Source organism: Cervus elaphus, chromosome 10 (genome assembly GCF_910594005.1).
Source record: "Cervus elaphus chromosome 10, mCerEla1.1, whole genome shotgun sequence".
Classification (NCBI taxonomy): domain Eukaryota; kingdom Metazoa; phylum Chordata; class Mammalia; order Artiodactyla; family Cervidae; genus Cervus; species Cervus elaphus.
In genome coordinates, this window is record NC_057824.1 from 34,079,730 (window position 1) to 34,101,013 (window position 21,284).

Sequence of the window (21,284 nt, forward strand, 5' to 3'; positions counted from 1 at the left end):
CCAAGGGTACATAATCATCCCACTGTGGAGGAGCCGATTGTTTGCAGTGTTTGCCTATTACATAGCATTATGAGCACCAACCATCTTTGGGCCAGCTCGGCCGGGCACACGTGGTAGGTGATCAGAATGGGTGGGTCAGAAGTTAGTGAAGAAGGTTCATTATTACTGGCCGGCCGTCTAGCATAAGCAGATGGCCCTCAAAGGTGGCGATACCTGCTTCCACTCACAGTGTCTGAGAGCACTCACTTCGCAGGCCACAGTTACCACCTGTTTTTCCCAACATGATGGGATTAAACAGGACCAGTGATTTCAGCTCAGCTGAGTTTGTTCACCTGTAAAGAGCACTCCGGGCTCAGTGAGACACTGTTTCTAGTGGGAACATGTCTGTCCCCGGGGTGGGAACAGGAAAGAAGTTGACCACTAGTAGTCAAAACATTCTTCCCTGTCTTTTGTAAATGAGGAAATGAAAGTTCCCCCAGTGGGTCAGCAGTGGGCCGGAACCAGAACTCAGGGAACTGAGTCTTAGTATCGGACTTTTTATATCGTGCTTAAAAAAAAGTCACTTACATTAAACATACCTGTTGCCAGTAAGGTGTGGCTTGATTCTTTTCTGGATTTGTTTTTTTTTTTAAAGGTAATTTTGACCTTGTGACATATCATGCCCTCTAATTCTGAAATACTTTTTTCTTTGACTTTTTTTTGGTTCATGCCACAGCTCCCAGCCAGCACGTAACTTCTGTTGATAATCCTCATTGATTGAGGGGCCCTGTCTTAGGTGGCTTAGGGCATGTCTTAGTCATCGGTTTTGAGAAATACATTTGGAAAATCGTGTGTCTCAGGCAGAGGACAGGGCACCTGTACAGAACTCTGTAGGCTTCTTGGCAGGTGCGGGGATCAGAAGGCCATTCCTGCCATTCACAGCAGCTGGAATACTAGAGGGAGACTGTGGCACATTTTTAAATAACCGAAATCCAGAAACTGCTTTTCTTGTAAACATGTCTGCTGCAGGGTTATGTATAGGAGGGAAAAATCAGTGACAAGCTCAAAGTCTCACTGCAGAGAACCACAGGTTAAGTCAATAATGATAAACCCATGAGGTGGATTACTATGGAGCTGTTACAGCTAACTTGTAAATTCATGATGTAATGTTTATGTCAAAAAATTTGAGTGGTTTGTTCTCCACTTCTTGGAGTGTAACCTAGGAGAATCTTTATGGAAGAGAACTCCAAACTTCTAAATTTTAAATGAGATCTCACAATTACATTCCCATGAAATACTGAGCTCTTGCACAAGCGCACAGAGATATAGATAAGGGAATGTTCTCTTCAGCATTGTTTATACTAGAGATCGTTGGAGAGAATCCGAATAGCCATCAACTGAGGTCTGAGAAATACCTTAAGGTCTCCTGCATTGCAGGCGAATTCTTTACCAGCTGAGCCACAAGGGAAACCCTACCTTAAGGTACATTTATACAATTATATTATATCCTACAACCAAGGAAGGGATATGAGGTCAGCCCAGCCTGTCTGCACATATGACATGGAAAGGCTGGATCCAAGATCCTGTGCAAAGTGGAGAAAAAAGGAAGATGCAGAACACTCTCCTGAAAGGCTGTAAATTATATCTGCAGTGTGATTCCAATTTTATTTTAAAATGCACATAAGGGATCTGGAAAAGAACTAATCTCCAAAGCATTGATGATGTTAACAGTTGCTCTGGGTGAATGGCCTGTGGCAAATTTGAATTTTGTCTGTCTTCTGTATTTCCCAGGTGTTTTCATTAAGTGTGAATTATTAAGTTTCCAAGTTTTTAGATTTTGCAGAGATTAGAAAGCCACAGTAAGAGAGCCCTGGGCTATGTGTGTGTGTGTACTTGTATGTATGTAAGTTTCATTTTTTTTTTAATATTTATTTATTTAGCTGTGTTGGATCTTAACGTTGGGTCTTCGTTATGGCTCACGTACTTAGTTGTTCTGAGGCATGTTGGATCTTAGTTCCCCAACCAGGGATCAAACCATGTCCCCTGCATTGCAAGGCAGATTCTTAGCCACTGGACCCCCAGGAAAGTCCTTCTGTGTGAGTTTCTTGATGAGCTCAGCCCCTCTACCTCCTCTCCTCTGAGCAGCTCTCAGTGGTGGAGCTTAGGCAGGCCAAGGCTGGGGAGCTGTCCTCTTTGAACCCAAGTCCATGGAAGAGCTCCTAAGAGCTGGCCTGGGAGGCTAAGGGTGCTGTTGTGGGGAGAGGAGGTCTAGAATCTGCCTAGCCCAGACAGTATCCAGCCCCTTCCTGTGACTCAGACCTGTGGCCTGGAAGGGAATTTTGGTCTCACGGATTCTGTAGAGGCTGTCAGGCAGAAGTTCAAGCTCTGCAGGAAAAGATGGAGAGGGGATTACTACCCAGTGTGAGTGTCAGAGTGTTTGTTTAAAGGGGAAAGGAAAGGATTCCACCTTGGGATTATAAAAGCAGTAAAATGAGCTTTTTAAAACAAACAAAAAAATGGGGCCATACTGTGATGCTGTTGAGACTCACTGTGTTCTCTCGATCACGTGACTGGGTCATCTTTCCCAGTTAGTGCTCAAGAGGCCCAGTTCTCAACAGGGTTTGAATATTTGGGGACGTGTGTTTTTGGGCAGCACAACAGTGGAGGGCACTGAGGCACTGGATGTGTGGAGGGCAGGGATGCTAAACCCTGGAATGGAAGAGCAGATCTGCACCAGGAGTGATCCTGCACCCCAGGACCTTGAAATGTCTCCTGGGAATCTGTTTGTAGTTAACTGAGAATCTAGCCATTTGTTAATGTAAAGGCAATGTATATTTTGCATAGTTTGATATACTTTTTTTTTTATATACTCTTGAGATTGAGGAGCTTATATTGTCTATAAATTTCATTTGGGGCAGTAAAATGGGGTGTATTTATGATTTATATAATATTTATAAAAAAGTGACGTTGGACCAGGTAAGAGTCCAGAATTCTCACCACAGGGCTATTTAACATTTTAAATGAATATAGTCAAAGTGTATTAACCAGTCTCCACAGACAGACATTTGGATTGAATTCAGTTTTGTACAATCACAATACCCCTCCTACACAAGTGTGCACACTTACATTTGTATTACTTTCTTTTTTTTGTATTCTCTGGGTCTTTGTTATAGCATATGCACTCTTCCTTGTGGTGCGTAGGCTTTCTCTAGTTGTGATGTGCAGGCTTAGTTGCCCTGTGGCATGCAGAATCTTAGTTCCCCAATCGGTCCCTTACATTGGAAGGCAGGTTCAATTCTTAACCACTGGGCCACCAGAGAAGTCCCTATGTTTGTATTTCTGTACGGTACATTCCTAGATATAGGATTGCTGGATCAAAATAAAGGAATATAGGGACTTCTCCTGATGGCCCAGTGGTTAAGCATCTGCCTGCCAAAGCAGGGGACAGGAGTTCAATCCCTGGTCCGGGAAGATCCCACATGCTGCAGGGCAACTAAGCCCGAGCGCCACAAGTACTACGCCCGTGCTCTGCAACAAGAGAACTCACTGCAATGAGAAGCCCGTGCACCACGACTACACAGTAGCCCCTTCTTGCAGCAATAAAGACCCAGCACAGCCAAAAATAAAAATTAATTAATTAAAAAAATGAAGGAATACATTTTTTCCCCATTTTAGTACATTGCCAGGCCACCTTTAGAAGAGGTTTATATCCACTGATGGTATCTGAGAACTCATTTTCCCACATCCTGGTCAGACTCCTGGTTACCAGCTGTTAAAATGTCTTCTAATCTGAGCAAAGGGGTGTGGAATAATATTTTCATTCTCAACTCTTTGGTAACAAGCAAAGCAGTATGTGTTTTCTATGCGTATTACGTTTTCTTCTTCAGTTTTATAGTTGAGGCAGGTCACTTCTGGCTGTGGGAAGGCTATTCCCCTTTGAGGTCTTTTGGGAACTGTCTTCCTACAAGGGTAATAGGTGATTGTAATTCTGTCTGAATGATGCTGTCTGCCTCTGTCTGACTCCTAAGAGGCTGGAGACACCTGGGAAATCGCATGGCAGGAAGAATTGGCCTCCACTGTCCCAGAAGCCTAACAGCCCCTTTTGCTTTTGCAGGAAGCTTGGAAGCATGCAATCGAGAAAGCCAAGCACATGCCTGACCCCTGGGCTGAGTTCCACCTGGAAGACGTTGCCACGGAATGTGCCACGCGCCACAGGTCAGCTCCCTATCTGCAGGTGCTATATGACCCCAGTTCTCTAGGGGTCCTTGGGGGTTGGGTCCTTTTTCTGCTTGTAATCAGTGAAGCTTAAGTACCCCTGGAGATCAAGGAAAAGGGAATATAATAATAATAATATCAGTCAATATTTGAGTATTTACGCATGTTTAGGCACCGTGCGGGGCTTCCCTGAGGGCTCAGATGGTAAAGAATCCACCTGCAATACAGCAGACCTGAGTTCAATCATTGGGTTGGGAAGATCCCTTGGAAGAGAAAATGGCAACCCATTCTAGTATTCTTGCCTGGAGAATCCCATGGACAGAGGAGCCGGTGGCCAAAGTCTGTGGGGTCATAAAGAGTCGGGACATAACTGAGCGACTAACACACATACACAGACAAGCACTGTGCGTTATCTCATTTAATCCTCACAGTGTTCCTATAAGACAGTATTCAACAGGCTAGGGTGAGCTACGCTGCAGTAACAAATAGCCCAAATGCAAGTGATAGAAACCCAATTCACAGTGGCTTAAGCAAAGAGTAATGGTTGACTTATCTATGTGTGCTTCAGGTATAGCTCATTCCAGGTGCTCCTAGGATGCTTTTGGCTTTGACACCAGATAGACTCTCTTGCATTAATGGTACTGATGGCCCCTGGGAGCCCCATGTTTCATCTCACCAAATGGAAAAGAATCTGACTCAGTTTGTAACATTTGAATCTCATTGGCCTGGCTTTGGTTATAGGCCCACCACTAAACCAGTCACTGTGCCAGGAGCTTTGATTAGCCAAGTCTAGATCACATACCACACACCAGAACGTGCTGGGGGATCAGCTCCACCCAGTCCGTATGTTCTGAGAATGGTGGATGGTGGTTCCCTAAAGGAAAATTCGGGTGCTGTTGCCAGAAGAAAGAAGAGTGGATGCTGGGCAGGCAGAAGCAGTGGCGCCCTCTCCACCTTTCTGCAACATGTTCCTGCGTAGAGCCTGGCATGCACCCCCTTCCCGTTTTGGAGGCTGACCTCCTAGCAGGCTCTGGGGTCTGTTCCAGCCGCTGGGTATTATGGGTGCCCCAGAAGGCCAGGATGTGGACTCTCTTTCTTCCTGCCTATAAGGGCAGTGTGGTGGCTAGTTGGTGACATGTGGCTTCCAGGCCGACAGGGAGGCCCTTGGGAAGCAGGACTCACATGCTGGGCTAGTTTTGTGTATCCCAGAGCTCCTCAGGAACAGGGACCAGGGGCCACACCCAACTGTGTTGATTTCCTAGCTAAACTTGCTGATTTCCACTGCCCTGACTACCAGCAGAGGGAGGTCAGACATTGATGCCCAGAATGTCCATAGATTTCTAGATTGGAGGCTTCCTCCTCCTCTGCTGGTCTTTAGAGAACTCTGCTGCAAGCTGGCCCTTCATTGGGACAGATTTCTTATTCAGTGGAGTTGTCCCCAGACTGGTTAAGTGCAAAGGTCAAATTGAAACTGATCTGGGTTTGAATCTTGGCTCTCAGGAAGGTTATTTCACCTCTCTGAACCTCAGTTCTCCCATCTAGAAAGTGGGCACAGTATTTGTATGGATCTCATTGGGCTGAGTGATGGTTCTTGAGGAGTTCTGTGTAAGCACTCAGCTTGCAGTGAATGCTCAGTGAACTCAGAGCACCTCTGTCCCCTCTGAGGTCAGTTGTTGTGAAGGACAGCTAAGATCCTTCCCGTACGGCCTGTCTCCACCCTCCCCCACCTTCTGGGTGCCTCTCAGCTTTCAGTCTACTTGGAAGTGAGGGAAGACTGTTTGCTTTACCTTGGCACCTACATGGTAATAAAATTAATAATAATGATGGCCATTATTTATTGAAGGCAATACTTGCCATGAGCTTGTTGCCAGCAGATGTGCGGCTCTGACAAGCCTTCCTCCCCCACCCCACCCCCCCAGGCCTGGGGCAGGTTACCTGCCAAGCCTCTGCTTGTTTGTCCTGGTAGAGGTTTCAGGCTCTGAGGAGGCTGTTCTCAGGAGCTGGGAGGTTCTGGAGTCTGTCCCCACCGAGGGTGGACCAGGGATGCATCTGCTAGAGCTGAGAACGCCTCAGCCCTGGGGGAGGTTTTAGATTTTGGGGATTTACTGAGCTCAAGAGCCTTTCTACGAGACAAACCTGTTAAGGCCCAGCCAGGCCTCGGGGCAGATTTGCTCTGGGAAAGAGGATCCCTGGGAAAGAGAGAGATGGAAATGTTCTGGAACCCTCTCTGTGCCTCTATCTTGGGTGTGTAGCCAGCGGCCCCTTTCCTGGCTGGACTCAGAGGCAGGACCCTCCACCGCTGCTGTCTGCACCGGGACAGGGTTCAGGAGACTGGCCTAGCTACCTGGGCTGGGCCTCACACTGGCAAGACCGAGGGTGCTGCCGCCTTCCTTCCTGGGACACACCATTCATTATCTAGACCAGTTTTAATAAAGAAATTTATTTATCAGTTGTGCAGCCAGCATGCATTTATTAAGCAACCCCAGTACCAGGCCCTGCAGTACACATCTCAGACACAGCTTGTCTTTGTGGAGTTACAGTCCGGTGGGGGAGCTGTAGCCTCCCCACCGCGCAGCAGTAGCGTGGTGGGGGTGGGGGGGACATGGTGAACGAACAGCTGTCTTTGAGGAAAGGGAAGGAGGCCAGTGTGGTGGGAGCCTGGGAAGGAGGGAGCGTGTCCACAGACCGAACCCAGGAGGTCAGCTGGGCCTGTGGGTAGAGAGTGGACTTGATCCTCAGGGCAGCAGGAAGCCCAGAAAAGTCTTCTGCCTTTAGCCAGCGAGTGACAGGATCAGGTGATGGACACTGCGCCCTGGGGTGGGTTCTGGTCTCTGCAGGTACAACGCTGTCACCGGCGAGTGGGTGGAGGATGAAGTCCTAATCAAGATGGCATCTCAGGTGAGCAGAGCCTCAGGCTCAGTGCGGTCCAGGCTGACCATCTGCAGTGCCCACTCCCTGTCCTCCACACCCTCTGTTTTGTTTTTTTTTAAGTTTTAGGGTATTCTCTATTGTGTATCTATTTTATCTTTTATAGCAGCTTTATTGAATATAATTCACACACCATACCACATGCCTATTTAAAGTGAACAGCTCAGTGGTTTTTAGTATAGTCAAGAGTTGTGCAGCCATCACCCCAATCAGTCCCAGAACATTTTCACCATCTCTAGAAGAAACCTCATACATACCCATCAGCAGTCAGTCTCCAATTCCCTCATCTTCCCCAGCCCTGGGCAACCATTAATTTCACTTCTGTCTCTGTTTATTTACCTCTTCTGGACATTTCATATGTTGATCATATATATTCAAAGATTCTTCTTGACACTCTTGTTGAAAATCAATGAACTGTGAACGTGTTTTCAAAAATTGCAAGTCACCACTTAATACTGTTCATCTAACAAGATGAACTCAGTGGGTTGCAAAAAAAAAAAACTCAACTAGAAGAGAAGTTCCTGCATAGGAAGCAGCAGGGTCGATTTGCGAAGCATTTTGTAGTGTGTTGCACACTCAGAAAAGTGTCTGGCTTGATGAGTTTCACCAAGTGAACACATGTGTCACCAGTACCCAGATCAAGACACTGAAAATCACTGGCACCCCCCAGAAGACCCTCTTAGCCCCAGTCACTACTCCTTTATTCCCAAGGGTAAGCACCGCCCTGAATTCTATTACCTGAGATTGGTTTCCCTATTTTTGTACTCCGTATAAATGGAGCTCCATACACATAGAGTGCATGTATAACTCACCATTTTGTCCATAAGGTTTGCACATATCTGTGTCGTGTCTTTCAGCCCTTCGGCCGGGGAGCAATGAGGGAGTGCTTCAGGACGTAAGTGACTCAGCCTGCCTCTGGGGGCCCTGCCCGGATGCCCTCAGGCTCCTGAGATCAGGGGTTCTGTGACATTGTCTACTTGGACCACACACTGGGCCAGGCTGTAGGGACGGGTTTGGGCAGAACAGGGGGTATGTCCCTTGACCCCCCTTCCCAGATCTCTGAAGGATGCTGTGGGGTGGGGAAGCCCCTCCCACCTCCTGCATTTTGTTCCTGACTCTGTCAGCCAGATCAGGCAGGGTCTCCCTGTCCTGAGGACTAGGGCTGGGGTCCCAGTGAGCCCCAGAGCGCCAGGCAGGCCCCCTGATGCCTCTCCCCTCAGGAAGAAGCTCTCCAACTTCCTGCACACCCAGCAGTGGAAGGGGGCCTCCAACTACGTGGCAAAGCGCTACATCGAGTCCGTGGACAGGGACGTATACTTCGAGGACGTGCGTCTACAGATGGAGGCCAAGCTCTGGGGAGAAGAGTATAATCGGCACAAGCCCCCCAAGCAGGTGTGTGGCACCCCTGCCTTCCACATTCCTACACCAGCGCAGCCCAGGACAGCATAGCCCAGGTCTGGAGATGAGGGTGATGGAGGTGCTGGTCACAGGCCCCCTTCTTTGCTGTCTTAGCAGCAGCTAATAAAACCCATCATTTATGGAGCCTGACAGGTCAAGTACTCTGTATGCCAAAAGTTATTTATTCTTAAAAACAGAACTCTGGAACTTCCCTGGTGGTCCAGTGGTTAAAACACCATGCTTCCACTGCAGTGGCCACGGGTTCAAACCCTGGTTGGGGAGCTAAGATCCTGGATGCTTCCACAGGGTGGCCAAAAAATAGGAGAAAAAGAAAATTTAAAAAACAAAAAACAGAGCTCTGATGTTGGTGCAAGTTGGAATGTTTTTATTTCATTTATGCATAGGGTCTATTAGTCAGGATTTTTGTTTGCAAATGACAGAAATCCATTTAAATGGGCTTAATCCAAAAGGGGAACGGATTGCTTCCTATAATTGAGAAATAGGGCTGACTGCAGGCACAGCTGGGGCTTCCCAGGTGGCACTAGTTGGAAAGAACCTACCTACCAATTCGGGAGACATAAGAGACCCAGTCAGGTTCGATCCCTAGGTTGGGAAGATCCCCTGGAGGAGGACATGGCATCCCACTCCAGTATTCTTGCCTGGAGAATCCCATGGACAGAAGAGCCTGGTAGGCTATAGTCCATAGGGTCACAAAGAGTTGGACATGACTGAAGTGACTTAGCATGCACACACACAGGCACAGTTGGATCCAGGACCAAATTGAGGTTGTTGGAAGTCTTCCTCCAGCTCTAGCTTCAATGTTCTTCTGTGTTGGCATCACTTAGGCAGCTTTTTAGCTTGCAGTGACATGTTGACCCCAGTAGCTGCAGGCTCCCTTTCTATTTCTTGGCAACCTTGATGGAATGACATGTTTTCCCATAAATTTCTATGAACGTCTCAGAACTGGATTTCATTGGCTTGATTAGGTCAGATGCCTATCACTGAGCCAATCATGATGGCCAGGAGGTGGGAATATGCAGATTGGGCAGGCCTGAGCCTTATACCCACCCTTAGAGCCAGGGTTATGGGTCCTTCCTCTTAGACTAGGTGGGCTGAGATTGCTGTCTCCCAAGAAAAAGCAGGAGAGGGCATGCAGGATGGATTCCTTACCTGTCCCTGGGGAATCTAGGGCACAAAGTGGTAAAGTTTCTTGCCCAAACAGGCAGGGATGGAGCCAGGGCTTATTCCTGGAAAGCTCAGACTTTCCAAGCCCTTTGGAAAGGGGGGCTTCTTGGCTTCTTCACTTGAGCCCCCAGGGTATTGGTGACCTGAGCCCAAGCACAATTTCCTGTTGCCTGCATGCATTTGAGGAAATAGCTAGAAAATAGAGCTAGGCCTTTGCTCTTCCTAAATTCACAGCTGAGCTCTCCTCCTGTTGGTGTACCTGCTAGCTATAAGGTACCATCTTCTGAGTGCCTCAGGAGAGCCACGTTTCCAGGCAACTAGCAGAATCTATTGAGTGCCTAGTGTTTGCAGAGCCCTTGATTAAACATACTTGGCGTGAACACAGGAAGCCACATTCCCACCCTCAGGGGCTGTGACTTCATGCACTCAGGCCTGACCACTTTTCCCTTCTTCCCTAAGCTTGTTTCTGCCTCAGGATCTTTGAACTGGCTGTGCCCCAAGGCTGCGTCACTGGATCTCCTCAGTCCTTACATTTCAAGTTTCAGCTCATGTCACCTCCTCAGCTAGGCTGTGCTGGTGGTGGTGGTTTAGTTGCTAAGTCGTGTCTGACTCTTGCGACCCCATGAACCGTAGCCCACCAGGCTCCTCTGTCCATGGAATTTTCCCAGGAATACTGGAGTGGATTGCCATTTCCTTCTCCAGGGTATCTTCCCGACTCAGGATTCGAACCTGGGTCTCCTGCATTGCAGGAAGATTCTTTATTGACTGAGCTATGAGGCTGTGCTAGACCATCCTAAATGAAGGTGAAGTAACTCTGTCATGTCATTTTGTTTGTTTTGGTTTCCTTTTTTCAGAGCAGTTGGCAGTATCTGAAAGAGTCTTATTCGTGTATTTATTCATGTATATTTCAGTTGTCTCTCTCCCCTGAGGACAAGGATTTTATCTCTTATTTGCTCTATCCCAGAGCTAGGTGCTCAGTGAATAATAAGGTGGTTGAATAGATGAAGGGAGAGGAATGTGGTTGTTTGAGGAGGAATTGGCCGTCGCCTTGAGGATGTGTCTCTGCCACTGACCCTCACCCAGTTGCCTCCTGGCCAAGCCAGTGGCCCTGCCATAGACTTCCTTGTAGGGATAGAGCCAATTATGGGGACAGGAATCCGCTGGGAACCAGCTGCCCCTTCCCCTCTGGCTGGTTCTCAGAACTGAGGCCACATTTGGGGAGGTTCTCAGCTCCCAGCTCTGGACCCCTTTGGCCTCTGCAGCTGTTGTCTTCCTTGACTCAGCCAAACAGTTTCCTGGGTGGTCACTTCCTTGGGAAACTCAGACCTGGCTCCTGTTGTGGGTGGTGTCGACACTGACAGGGTGCCATGGGCGTGACCTTGTGTAACAGGTCAAAGTTAGAGTCCCAGCTCTTCCCTGTCCTACTTTACAAACATATACGGAACTTACACAGTTTCTTCTGAGTACAAAATTAAACATACACTTGGTGCAAAATTTAGCAAGGAATGTCTGAGCTCCCTGTGATTCCCCTTTGTAGGGAAAGAACCACTGTTATGGTTCAGTATGTATCACTCTAGAATTGTGTCTGCTGATAATAATGACATCAGCAAACATTGGCAGACTGTTTGCTGTACCAACAGATTTCATCCTTATACCCATTCCGTGGGTGAGGAAACTGAGGCACAAACTGGGGAAATAACTTGCCCAAGTTCTCTGTATTAGCATAAGGTGCAGGCTAAGTTGCTTAGCAGACAGACTCACTGTTGTGTGCTAACTCAAAATGGTTTCCTTCCATCTCATCAAATAGCCTCGCTTAGATGGGGCTCAGGGTGGGCTGGTGCTTCACCTCCTTGTCATCCAGAGGCCTGGTTCCTTCTGTCTTGTTGTTTGCCCTCTGCCAGGAGTTGCCCTGGACCGCTTGCGTGGTCAATTCTGGCTCACTGGCAGGTGTCCACCTTACAGCCTCAGGAAGCCCAGAAGGAGAGGGCAGGCTGGAGTTGCGTCATCCCTGCTGCTTGCTTCCTATTGGCTGGGCTTAGTCACGTGGCCACATCTAGCTGCAAGGGAGCCAAGCCATGTCATCGCTGCTTAATGGCTGTGCATCCTGTTACAACTCAGGTTGTCTTAGTCCATTTGGGCTGCTGTAACGAAGTACAGGAGAATGGGTTATTGGTTCATGCTGGCACCTTCTTGCTGTGTCCTCACAGAGTGAATGGAGTGGGGGAGCTCTCTGGGGTTTCTTTTTCCAGGCACTAATCCCATTCATGAGAGCTTTTCTCTCCTGACCTTATCACCTCCCAAAGGCCCCACCTCCTTAATACCATCACTTGTGAGCATTGAGATTTCAACAGATGAAATTTGGAGGGATCCATTCAGGCCATGGACTTCCCTGGTGGATCAGACAGTAAAGCGTCTGCCTACAATGCGGGAGACCCGGGTTCAATCCCTGAGTCAGGAAGATCTCCCGGAGAAGGAAATGGCAACCCACTCCAGTATTCTTGCCTAGAAAATCCCATGGACAGAGAAGCCTAGTAGGGTCCATGGAGTCACAGAGAGTGGGACACGACTGAACGACTTCACTTTCACTTTCTTTATTCAGGCCATAGCAGCGGTTTTCATTCTAAAGGAAAAGGGGGATGGATTCTGGGGACCGTCAGCACTTTCAACCTTTCTGCTCCAGCCTCTTGTCAGAGGAGGTTGCCACCTGGGCCCTGCCCTTCCCCTGACTCCTCCCGCCTTCCCGCCAGGTGGACATCATGCAGATGTGCGTCATAGAGCTGAAGGAGAGACCAGGCCGGCCGCTGTTCCACCTGGAACACTACATCGAGGGCAAATACATCAAGTACAACTCCAACTCGGGCTTCGTCCGTGATGACAACGTGCGTCTGACACCGCAGGTGAGGCCCCTGCAGAGCCCCGTGTCCCTTCTCAGCAGACCTCGGGCCCCTCTGAATTAAACAGGGCTTCTTGCTTTGTCCTTGCCTCTGTACGCTCCCCCCTGCAGAGAAAGGCCCCCAACGTGGGCAGAGCTGGGGTACCACAGCCCGTCAGAGCAGTGCCTGCCGGTGTCCACGCAGCCCACAGCCTGGTCTCTATGGTCACCTTTTCCTTCTTCTCGCCCCACAGGCCTTCAGCCACTTCACGTTTGAGCGTTCCGGCCACCAGCTGATTGTGGTGGACATCCAGGGCGTGGGCGACCTCTACACCGACCCGCAGATCCACACCGAGAGGGGCACTGACTTTGGAGATGGAAACCTAGGTAGGCTGGGAAAGCCAGCATGGCCCCAGAGACCACACTTCCCTGCAAAATCTCCAGGCTCTTTGTTCACCCGGGCAAGCAGGCCAAGGTGGTATATGGGCCACCATGTAAGGAGATGGGAGCCTGGGACGTCTGGCCCCTGCCTGCTTAGCATGTTTTACACCTGCCCCTGCCACATTTAGGGTGTTCAGTGCTGCCCTGCCCCCACCCCAAAACAGAACAATGCTCCAGACCCCCAACTCTTGTCTGCAGGTGTCCGCGGGATGGCTCTCTTCTTTCACTCGCATGCCTGCAACCGGATTTGCAAGAGCATGGGCCTCGCTCCCTTTGACCTGTCCCCAAGAGAGAGGGATGCAGTGAATCAGAACACCAAGCTGCTGGTAGGTGGGCTGGCAGGGCCCTTCTGCTGCAGGACCAGAAAACTGCTTCCTGTGCACTGGTGGCCCAGGCCCTGCGATGCTTAATTGAAGAGTATTGTGGCTAGAAGAGTGTTAGTCCCATCTGTGTCCCTCACCCCTTTTGAACCAGTGTACACAGCCCTCCTGACTACCCCCACTAATAGAGGAATTGGGGTCTGCTTGATTTGGGTCCATTTTTGCCCAGAGTGAGGGGACCAGATGTGTACAGATAGTGAGTGTGGTGTGTGGTTTGTGATTTGTGTGATGTGTTGACAAAAAAGACTTGAACTTGGCTCACTGAGCACCTCGCTGTGTCCCTGTTGTACCCCCATTACCACCTTCAGTACGTGGACCAGATATAAGGCCATGTTGTCAAAGACCAGCTTGGGATTCTTCAGTACATCCCCCAGCTCAGGGCTATGAATGGTGGCCATCACTTTGGGAGTGCTGGCCCTCGGAGGTCATGTTCCAGATGCCCCTTCTTATAGAGGCCTTCGGGTTAATCCCCCTCAGATTATTTTTAAATTTTCTGCCAGTCCCTAAGGCCTCTGTGGCTGAAAGGATCTCAAGTTTTGAGGGACCAACAGGCAACAGGAAGAACCCCTTGTTCCCAAAAGGTGCCTGTGTGACGTCCATGTCCCTGTTAATTCTCCAGCAGTCAGCCAAGACCATCTTGAGGGGGACAGAGGAAAAGTGCGGGAGCCCCCGGGTGAGGACCCTCTCGGGGAGCCGGCCCCCACTGCTCCTTCGCCTCTCAGAGAACTCTGGAGATGACAACATGAGTGATGTGACCTTTGACTCTCTCCCTTCCTCGCCATCTTCAGCCACACCACACAGCCAGAAACTGGACCACCTCCGTGAGTGATGGTTTGGCCCCTGGTTAGTGTGATTGGAGGGGGCAAGCACCAGGTAGAACAGGGCTAAATTGGCTTTCACTTCTGTTAGAAAATCAGACATGCCAACCAAAGAGATTGATGGCCCAGATGGCTTTACGGATGAGTTCTTTTAACAAGCTTTCAAGATGCAGTCATCCAAATGCTGTAAAAACCACCTGTATTGTAGAAAACGAGGTAATGTTTTTCAGAGACTGAAATTTGCAAAAAGTTTTACACCAAAATTTGACAAAACACCAAAAAAGAAAACTTTTATCCCAACTTCACTTAAAAATATACAAGGCAAAAGTTCTAAATAAAGTATTAGCAAATAAAGACTAGTATCTTAAAAGAAAGTCTGTCACAGCCAAAGAGGGATTTTGCAGGAATCTGAAGGTTGTTCAGGGTTCAGAAACCAATTAGCATCATGTGATTAGGTCACAGGAGAAAAACAGCGATCGTTAATTATGAAGCTGAAGTGACAAGAGTTTACTCATGGACAGACTTTACTCATGATACAGATGTGGGAGCTGCAGGAAAGAGGAGAGGCAAGACTGACTCCATGGTTTTGAGCTGAAGAACTGGCAGGACTGTGGTCAGTTATTCAGCTGAAAGAAGCCCCAGGGGAGCAGGAGAGGACGATCTTTTAAAGAAGCCTGTATATCACCACCAAAAGGCCTTGGGAATAGTCTGGAGCAGGAGTTGACAAACTGTTTCTTAAAAGGCCAGAGAGTAAATATTTTATTCTTTGTGGGCAACATAAACACGACCATTGACAATATTTAAAACAAATCAGTGTGACTATGTTCCAAAAAACTGTATGGTTGCTGAATTTTAAATTTCATGTAATTTTCACATGTTACAAAGTAGGTCTGATTTTTTTCAACCATTTAAAAATATGAAAAACTTTCTTAAAAACTATCTAAGAGGGCTTCCCTGGTGGTCCAGTGGTTGAGAGTCCACTTTGCAATGTGGGGGATGCCGGTTTGATCCCTGCCCAGGAAGATCCCACATGCCGCAGGGCAGCTGAGCCCATGCACCACAGCTATTGAGCCTGCATCTGGGGCCTGCTAGCTGCCACCGCTGAGCCCACACGCACAGCTGCCGAAGCCTGATTGCCCTAGAGCTCATGCTCCACAGCAAGAGAAACCACTGCAGGGAGAAGCACTTCCTCTACAATCAGAGAGTAGCCCCTGCTTGTAGCAACTAGAGAAAGAGCCCGCACGCGGCCACTGACCCAGCACAGCCAAACATAAATAAGTACATTTTTTTTCTTTAAAAAAAAGATTATTTAAAAAAAGCATAAAAACAGCAGACAAGCCAGATTTGGTTAGTGAGAGTTTGGGACAGGAGATAAAGGCTGGAATCTACCAGGAAATTGTTGGCTTTTAAACCATCTAAGGCTTCTCCCATTTGTAGCTACCTCCCATTAGTACCCCATTTGTACCTCCCATTGGTACCCCAAATGGACAAATGCCTTTTTTTCATTCACAACTGCACCTCATTGAGGGCTGACCATAGGTCAAGTGCATAATGCTGATCAATACGGTACACAATTATATCACCATTTGCCTTATGAAAACCCCGAGGCAATGCAGCATCTAAGCCACTTACTCAGGACAAGTACAGGCAGCTGGCACATAGAGAGTCTGGGTAAATTCTCAAAGAAGAACTGAGGCCTCTCAGGTGCCAACAACTATCTTTTCCCATTTTTGTACTTTATAAATGTCAAATAAAAAAGGCTTGGCACCTCCCTAGTGGTCCAGCGGTGCTTTCTGTAGGACTCTGCTTTCACTGCCGAGGGCCTGGGTTTCATCTCTGGTCAGGGATCTAAGATCTTGCAAGCCATGTGGTGTGGCCCAAAAAATAAGTAAGTATAAATTAAAGAGAAGAAAGGTTTGGTGGCAGCTGTGGATGGGTTAGATGGATCTCGTGAACTCTTCCAGCCATGGAACTTCTGCCTTTCTCTGTTTTCTCCCTCTCCAGATTGGCCTGTGTTCAGCGACCTCGATAACATGGCACCTCGAGACCAGGACCCTCTGGACAACCACCGGGTGAGTGGAGGGGGTGGGGTGGGGTGGGGTGGGTAGGAGTGGACGCCCTCCTGTGGGAACTGAGGGTGAGTCGTCAGATTCAGAGGTGGGCAGCCCAGGTCTGCTCGGGGCACTGGCAGGAGGGCACAGGCAGCCGCCTCTGGGAAGAGCTGGGTCCATTTCCGTGTCCGGAGGTGGTTGGAGCAGAGAATCCAAGTCAGCAGCAGTGTGACCTGCTGGTACATGCTGGGCTCGGCCCTGGGTTTGGTTTGGCATGTGTGTGTGTCTTGGGGGAGAAGGGGCTCTGCTGGGGGTCCAATGTGTAATGCACAGCACAGGCAGCTGTGATGCTCCCAGGTCGGATGAGCAGAACAGGTTTCCTTACAGCCTCTTCGTGATTCAACTGTAAGACACTGTAGATGACATATTTGCATTCAGAGGAACATATGTCACAGTGTCAAATTAAAAATCCATTAGAGGGACTTCCCTGGCAGTCCAGTGGTTAAGACTCCACACCCCCCACTGTAGGGAACACGGGTTCCATCCCTGGTTGGGGAACTAAGATCCCACGTGCTGCATGGTGGGGCCAAAACAAAGAAATAAAAGTTGTGCGTTGTCTTTTTTTTAAAGGCTTTGAAATCCAGTGAGTAATTTACACTTACTAGCATATCTCAATCTAAACCCTTTATTTACATCAGAAATACTTATTCTGCATTTGGAGTTCATAGAATTTACAGTTGAAAGAGTAGATTCACATATGCCTGTTGTTATGTGACATAAGAAAAAGAGAAGTTATGTGGTAAAAGAAGTTCATCAGAATTTTTTAAACAGACTTTGCAGAAATGTCACCCTTGCACAAGCCAATGGTACCTCAAGCTGCCCGCTCAGCTCCGAAGGCTCAGCTTCACTCCTGACTGCTTCCCAGAGTTCTTGTGTGACAGAAAAAAGTAGGAAGAGCTGCACATACGGAATTGTCACTATGGGCAGACAGTTTTAAGAGTCTGATAGATAATTCTCATTTAATTCTCACATAACTTGTGAGGTAGTTGATAGTTTCTGCTCCTCTCAGAATAGTTTTTATGTTTTACCCTAGAATTAGAACTAGAATTAGGGCTTCCCTTGTGGCTCAGCTGATAAAGAATCCACCTGCAATATGGAAGACCTGGGTTTGATCCCTGGGTTGGGAAGATCCCCTGGAGAAGGGAAAGGCTACCCACTCCAGTATTCTGGCCCGGAGAATTCCAGGGACTGTAGAGCCCATGGGGTGGCAAAGAGTCGGACATAACCGAGCGACTTTCACTTTCACTTTTCTTTCTAGAATTAGGATGAATTTTAGAAATTCAGAGTAGGTTGAAAAGGAAAAGGTTCGGAAGACTAGCAAGGTGAAGTCTCCCTCCCAGCTGTTGCCTCAGCCACCTGCTTGTCCCAGCACTGCTTGAGCAATGCTCTCATTATCCCTGACTTAGTGCTGGGGAAACTGGGGCACAGAAAGGTAAGCTGCTTGCTCGCGGTCAATCAGTGATGGAGCCAGCATTCAAACCCAGGCCATCTGGCCTTGAACCCCTCTGCGTACTGCTGTCCTTCATGTTATTCTCCACAGTTTTTCAGATGAGAACGCTGTGTTTTGGAGAGGCTGGCTGCCTTGCCCAGGGTCCCAGAGCTGGAAAGTGCAGAGCTGGGGTTTGAGTGAGGCACTCTGTTGCCTGGCTTGGGGGTGGTTACCAAGGATGGGACATGTAGCCCAAGGTCTTGCAGAGAGTAGGTGCGAGGAGGGGGCTGCCTGGAGCTTTTGAGCATAGCCTGTGACCTGATTTCAAAAACAGCCTTTCATTCTGCACACTGAACACTTCAGTTTAATTATCTGTAAATTATATCTCAATTTTTAAAATTGAAATAGTTTAAAAAAAAATTGAAATAGTTTAAAAAAATAGAATAGTTATTTGACCCACAGAGAGCAAGGCCTGGGGGAGGGCAGTGGGAAGCCTGGGGTGCGTCTAGAAACCAGGGCAGAGGCCTTTTAAGGGTAACACTGCTCCTTGGGGTGGAGTGGATTCCTGGCCAGAACGGAGGCCAAGGATTCCATTGTGTGTGTCCCATGGCTCCCATCTGCCTAGGAGACTGATCCAAGTTTTACATTCATGGTAGTGATACCAAGCTGCTTTTAAAAATATGTTAAGTAAAATAAAATGGTTTATTTAAGGAAAAATGATAAAAGAGAAGTATGAATTCGTGAGAGGAGTTTTATTTCAAGGAAGAAGAGAATGGGGTGAGGAAGAGACTCATAAGAAGTCTACATTTTAACAAAAATGTTTCAATTCCTTTTAGAAATAAAAGATCTAAAGTAACTAAGGCCTAGTGTTAAGAGCTGTTGGAACTTGGCAACTGGGGGGCACAGGAGTTCATTTTTGAATTCTCTATTCTTATTGGTGTGTTTGAAATGTCTCTCAGTGAAATAAAGAAGGAAGAAAATAAAAGTTTTAGCTGAACGGTGATGCAGGTGGCATACAGATATGATCGCAACTCAACAGTGATAGACAAATGACTGAAGTTTCAGAAATTCTAAATTATACCAGATTCCTTTTTACAACAGAATTCAGATCTAGAAGAATAAAAAATGTGCCGAACTGACCTGTGCAGTTTTGGTAAAGGGCTCAGTTGTAAATAATTGTTTGCAATGCTACATTTTTATCCTTGGGTCTTATCCTTTAAACCAGCCTTTGTTTTTCTGCCTGTGAAATGGGTGAGTCACTTAATAATAGCACTTACTATGATCCACACTCTGAGTGTGACACCTCATTTCATCCTCAGAGCCCCTTGATATAGGTGCTATAATGAATCCCCACAGCTCAGGAAACCAAGCTCAAGAGAGGCTGAACAACTGTCCAGGGTCACAACTGGCAAGTCACAAAGCTTATATTTGAGCCTAGGCAGTCTGCATCTAGAGCCCACGTTCTTCACCACTATTTCTTACTGCTCGCTTGTTACCCAGCCAACATGAGTAGGAGGAAGAGAATGTTAAGTGAGGAGATGGGGCAAAAGAGAGAGAGCAAATGGATGAGATTCCAGGTATCACCACCAGACATTCAGAGGACCCCTGAGACCCTAGAACCATCTTCTCTCCACAGGACTCTGAGAACAGTGGGGACAGCGGATACCCCAGTGAGAAGCGGGGTGACCTGGATGACCCAGAGCCCAAAGAACATGTAAGGAACCCCCAGGAAATGAGAACAGAGTCCCCTGTTGCCTAGTTGTCCGGAAGGATAGAGAACTAGGGGGGAATGTGAGTGGGTCTGAAGAGCATAAAATAAATTAATATATAAGTCATTTCAGATAAATGCAGGGCAGAAGATAAAACAGGTAATGGGGACTAGTAAGTTTAGTAAGGGGACAAGCATGGGGGATTAGACACAAGGTTGAAAATGGTGGGCACATCGAACGGTGAAGCTGGGACCTCTGGTTGCTGAGCAGAGAGGATGCTGGGCAGTGGGCCAGAATGGTGCTGGTGTAGGTAGAAGGGCCCAGCTCAAAGGCACAGGATTCCAGCAGTCCCTCGGGAGGGTTCCGGAGGATGGAGAATGCCCTAAGTTGTCTTCCCAGCAGCGTTCAGGTGAGGGTGATTTTAGGTAGTAGCAGCTGCTTAGGTTTTGCCCAGTGCCAGCCTGGAGCATGGGCATCAAGGCAGCCTTGCTGGGAGCCTCTGGTCTCAGCTTTGATACTGCGAATATAGACAGGTAATGGGGGCTTTGGCTAAGGGAAGAAGCGCTTGTTCTCAGAAGCCAGTTTTCTCAGTGCCTGCCTACCAGGATCCTGTGCCTTTGAATCTGTTCCATCTATGCACACGTGAGACCAGCGCATCAGTCCTGCCTGTCTCCCAGCATCCTCTCTCTGCTTGGCAAATGTGCCAGCTTCCTGAGGGGGCCGAGCCAGTTCCCTGAGGAGGGCCCCCTGGAAGGGCTGGGCCAGTTCCCCAGGAGGCGGCTCTTGGAAGGAAGGGCCACTCTTTGGATCACTCTGATCTCTGCCTCCATCAGGGCCACTCGAACGGTAACCGGAGGTACGAGTCAGATGAAGACAGCCTGGGCAGCTCCGGACGGGTAATGCACACCCAGGAATCCTCGTTGTGGCTGCTGCTTGTCTTTTCCGGGCTCTCTTTCTGTGTCTCCCCCTTCATGTCACATCATTTCTGCCTGCCCGGGCAATTCATACATCTCCTAAAAGAAGATTTTGCAAAGGAGCCAATCCCTTTGGCAAATACTTTTCGAGCTCCTGCCCTGGGTGGGGTGCTGAGGGATCAGCAGGGAGGATTAGAGGAGATTAGGGTGGCCACGCCCCTCAGCTCCTTCCAGTGTTAATTTATGAACACCTCTTCCAGCCACCCAGTGAGACAGGCTAACCCTATTCATCCCCTTTTGATATACAAGAAAATGAGGGTCTTAAGCGACTCTCCCCAGGTTACCTGGCTAATAGGTCTAAGCAGCAGCTCAGGTGATTATCATCAGGCAAGTGTGGGAAAGACCAGCTTCAGGAACCCTCTTCTCTAGCTGACTCTGAGCCACAACTTTGAACCTCTGGCCCTCCAGCCTTTGCTAAGGCGAGTGTCTCCCGCCTGCAAGGTCCTTCCTCCTCCATGGTCATATCTCCTCAAAGCCTGTCTGCTCTCCCAGGCTGGACCCCTGTGGCACCTCCCCCAGGAGCCTTCCCTGATAACCAGGGCAGGCTTGTCTCTTGCTGCTTCCAGAACACAGATTATTTATCACATGGCATTTACTTACCATGCAACACATGCAATATTTACTTACCATGAGGTATCTGTCAATCAGGTCAAGGCCACAGCATGGTGTGGAGTCAGGGTTGTTCAACCACAGCACCACTAGGTCATTCTTTGTTGTGGGGGCTGCCCTGGGCACTGTAGGATATTTAGCACATGCGTGCACACACACTCATGTGTGCACACAGCAGGCAGCCTGGCTCTGTCCTGTGAGAACTTGGGACAAGGGTGTCTTCAGCTGGGAGACAT

General features: G+C 48.4%; 1 protein-coding gene across 3 annotated transcripts in view; it reads left to right on the top strand.

Annotated features, from left to right (window-relative positions):
- Nucleotides 1-21,284, top strand: part of EEF2K (eukaryotic elongation factor 2 kinase) — a 63,814-nt gene that overhangs the window by 29,339 nt on the left and 13,191 nt on the right. For 2 of the 3 annotated variants that reach the window (XM_043914494.1, XM_043914495.1), the window contains exons 3-13: nt 4,094-4,194; nt 7,032-7,092; nt 7,980-8,017; nt 8,343-8,514; nt 12,453-12,602; nt 12,832-12,964; nt 13,217-13,344; nt 14,018-14,219; nt 16,221-16,288; nt 19,393-19,470; nt 20,299-20,361. In XM_043914494.1, coding sequence (XP_043770429.1) covers nt 4,094-4,194; nt 7,032-7,092; nt 7,980-8,017; nt 8,343-8,514; nt 12,453-12,602; nt 12,832-12,964; nt 13,217-13,344; nt 14,018-14,219; nt 16,221-16,288; nt 19,393-19,470; nt 20,299-20,361 — 1,194 coding nt within the window. The remainder of the gene's footprint in view (nt 1-4,093; nt 4,195-7,031; nt 7,093-7,979; nt 8,018-8,342; nt 8,515-12,452; nt 12,603-12,831; nt 12,965-13,216; nt 13,345-14,017; nt 14,220-16,220; nt 16,289-19,392; nt 19,471-20,298; nt 20,362-21,284) is intronic. The other variant, XM_043914496.1, reaches the window with a different exon arrangement.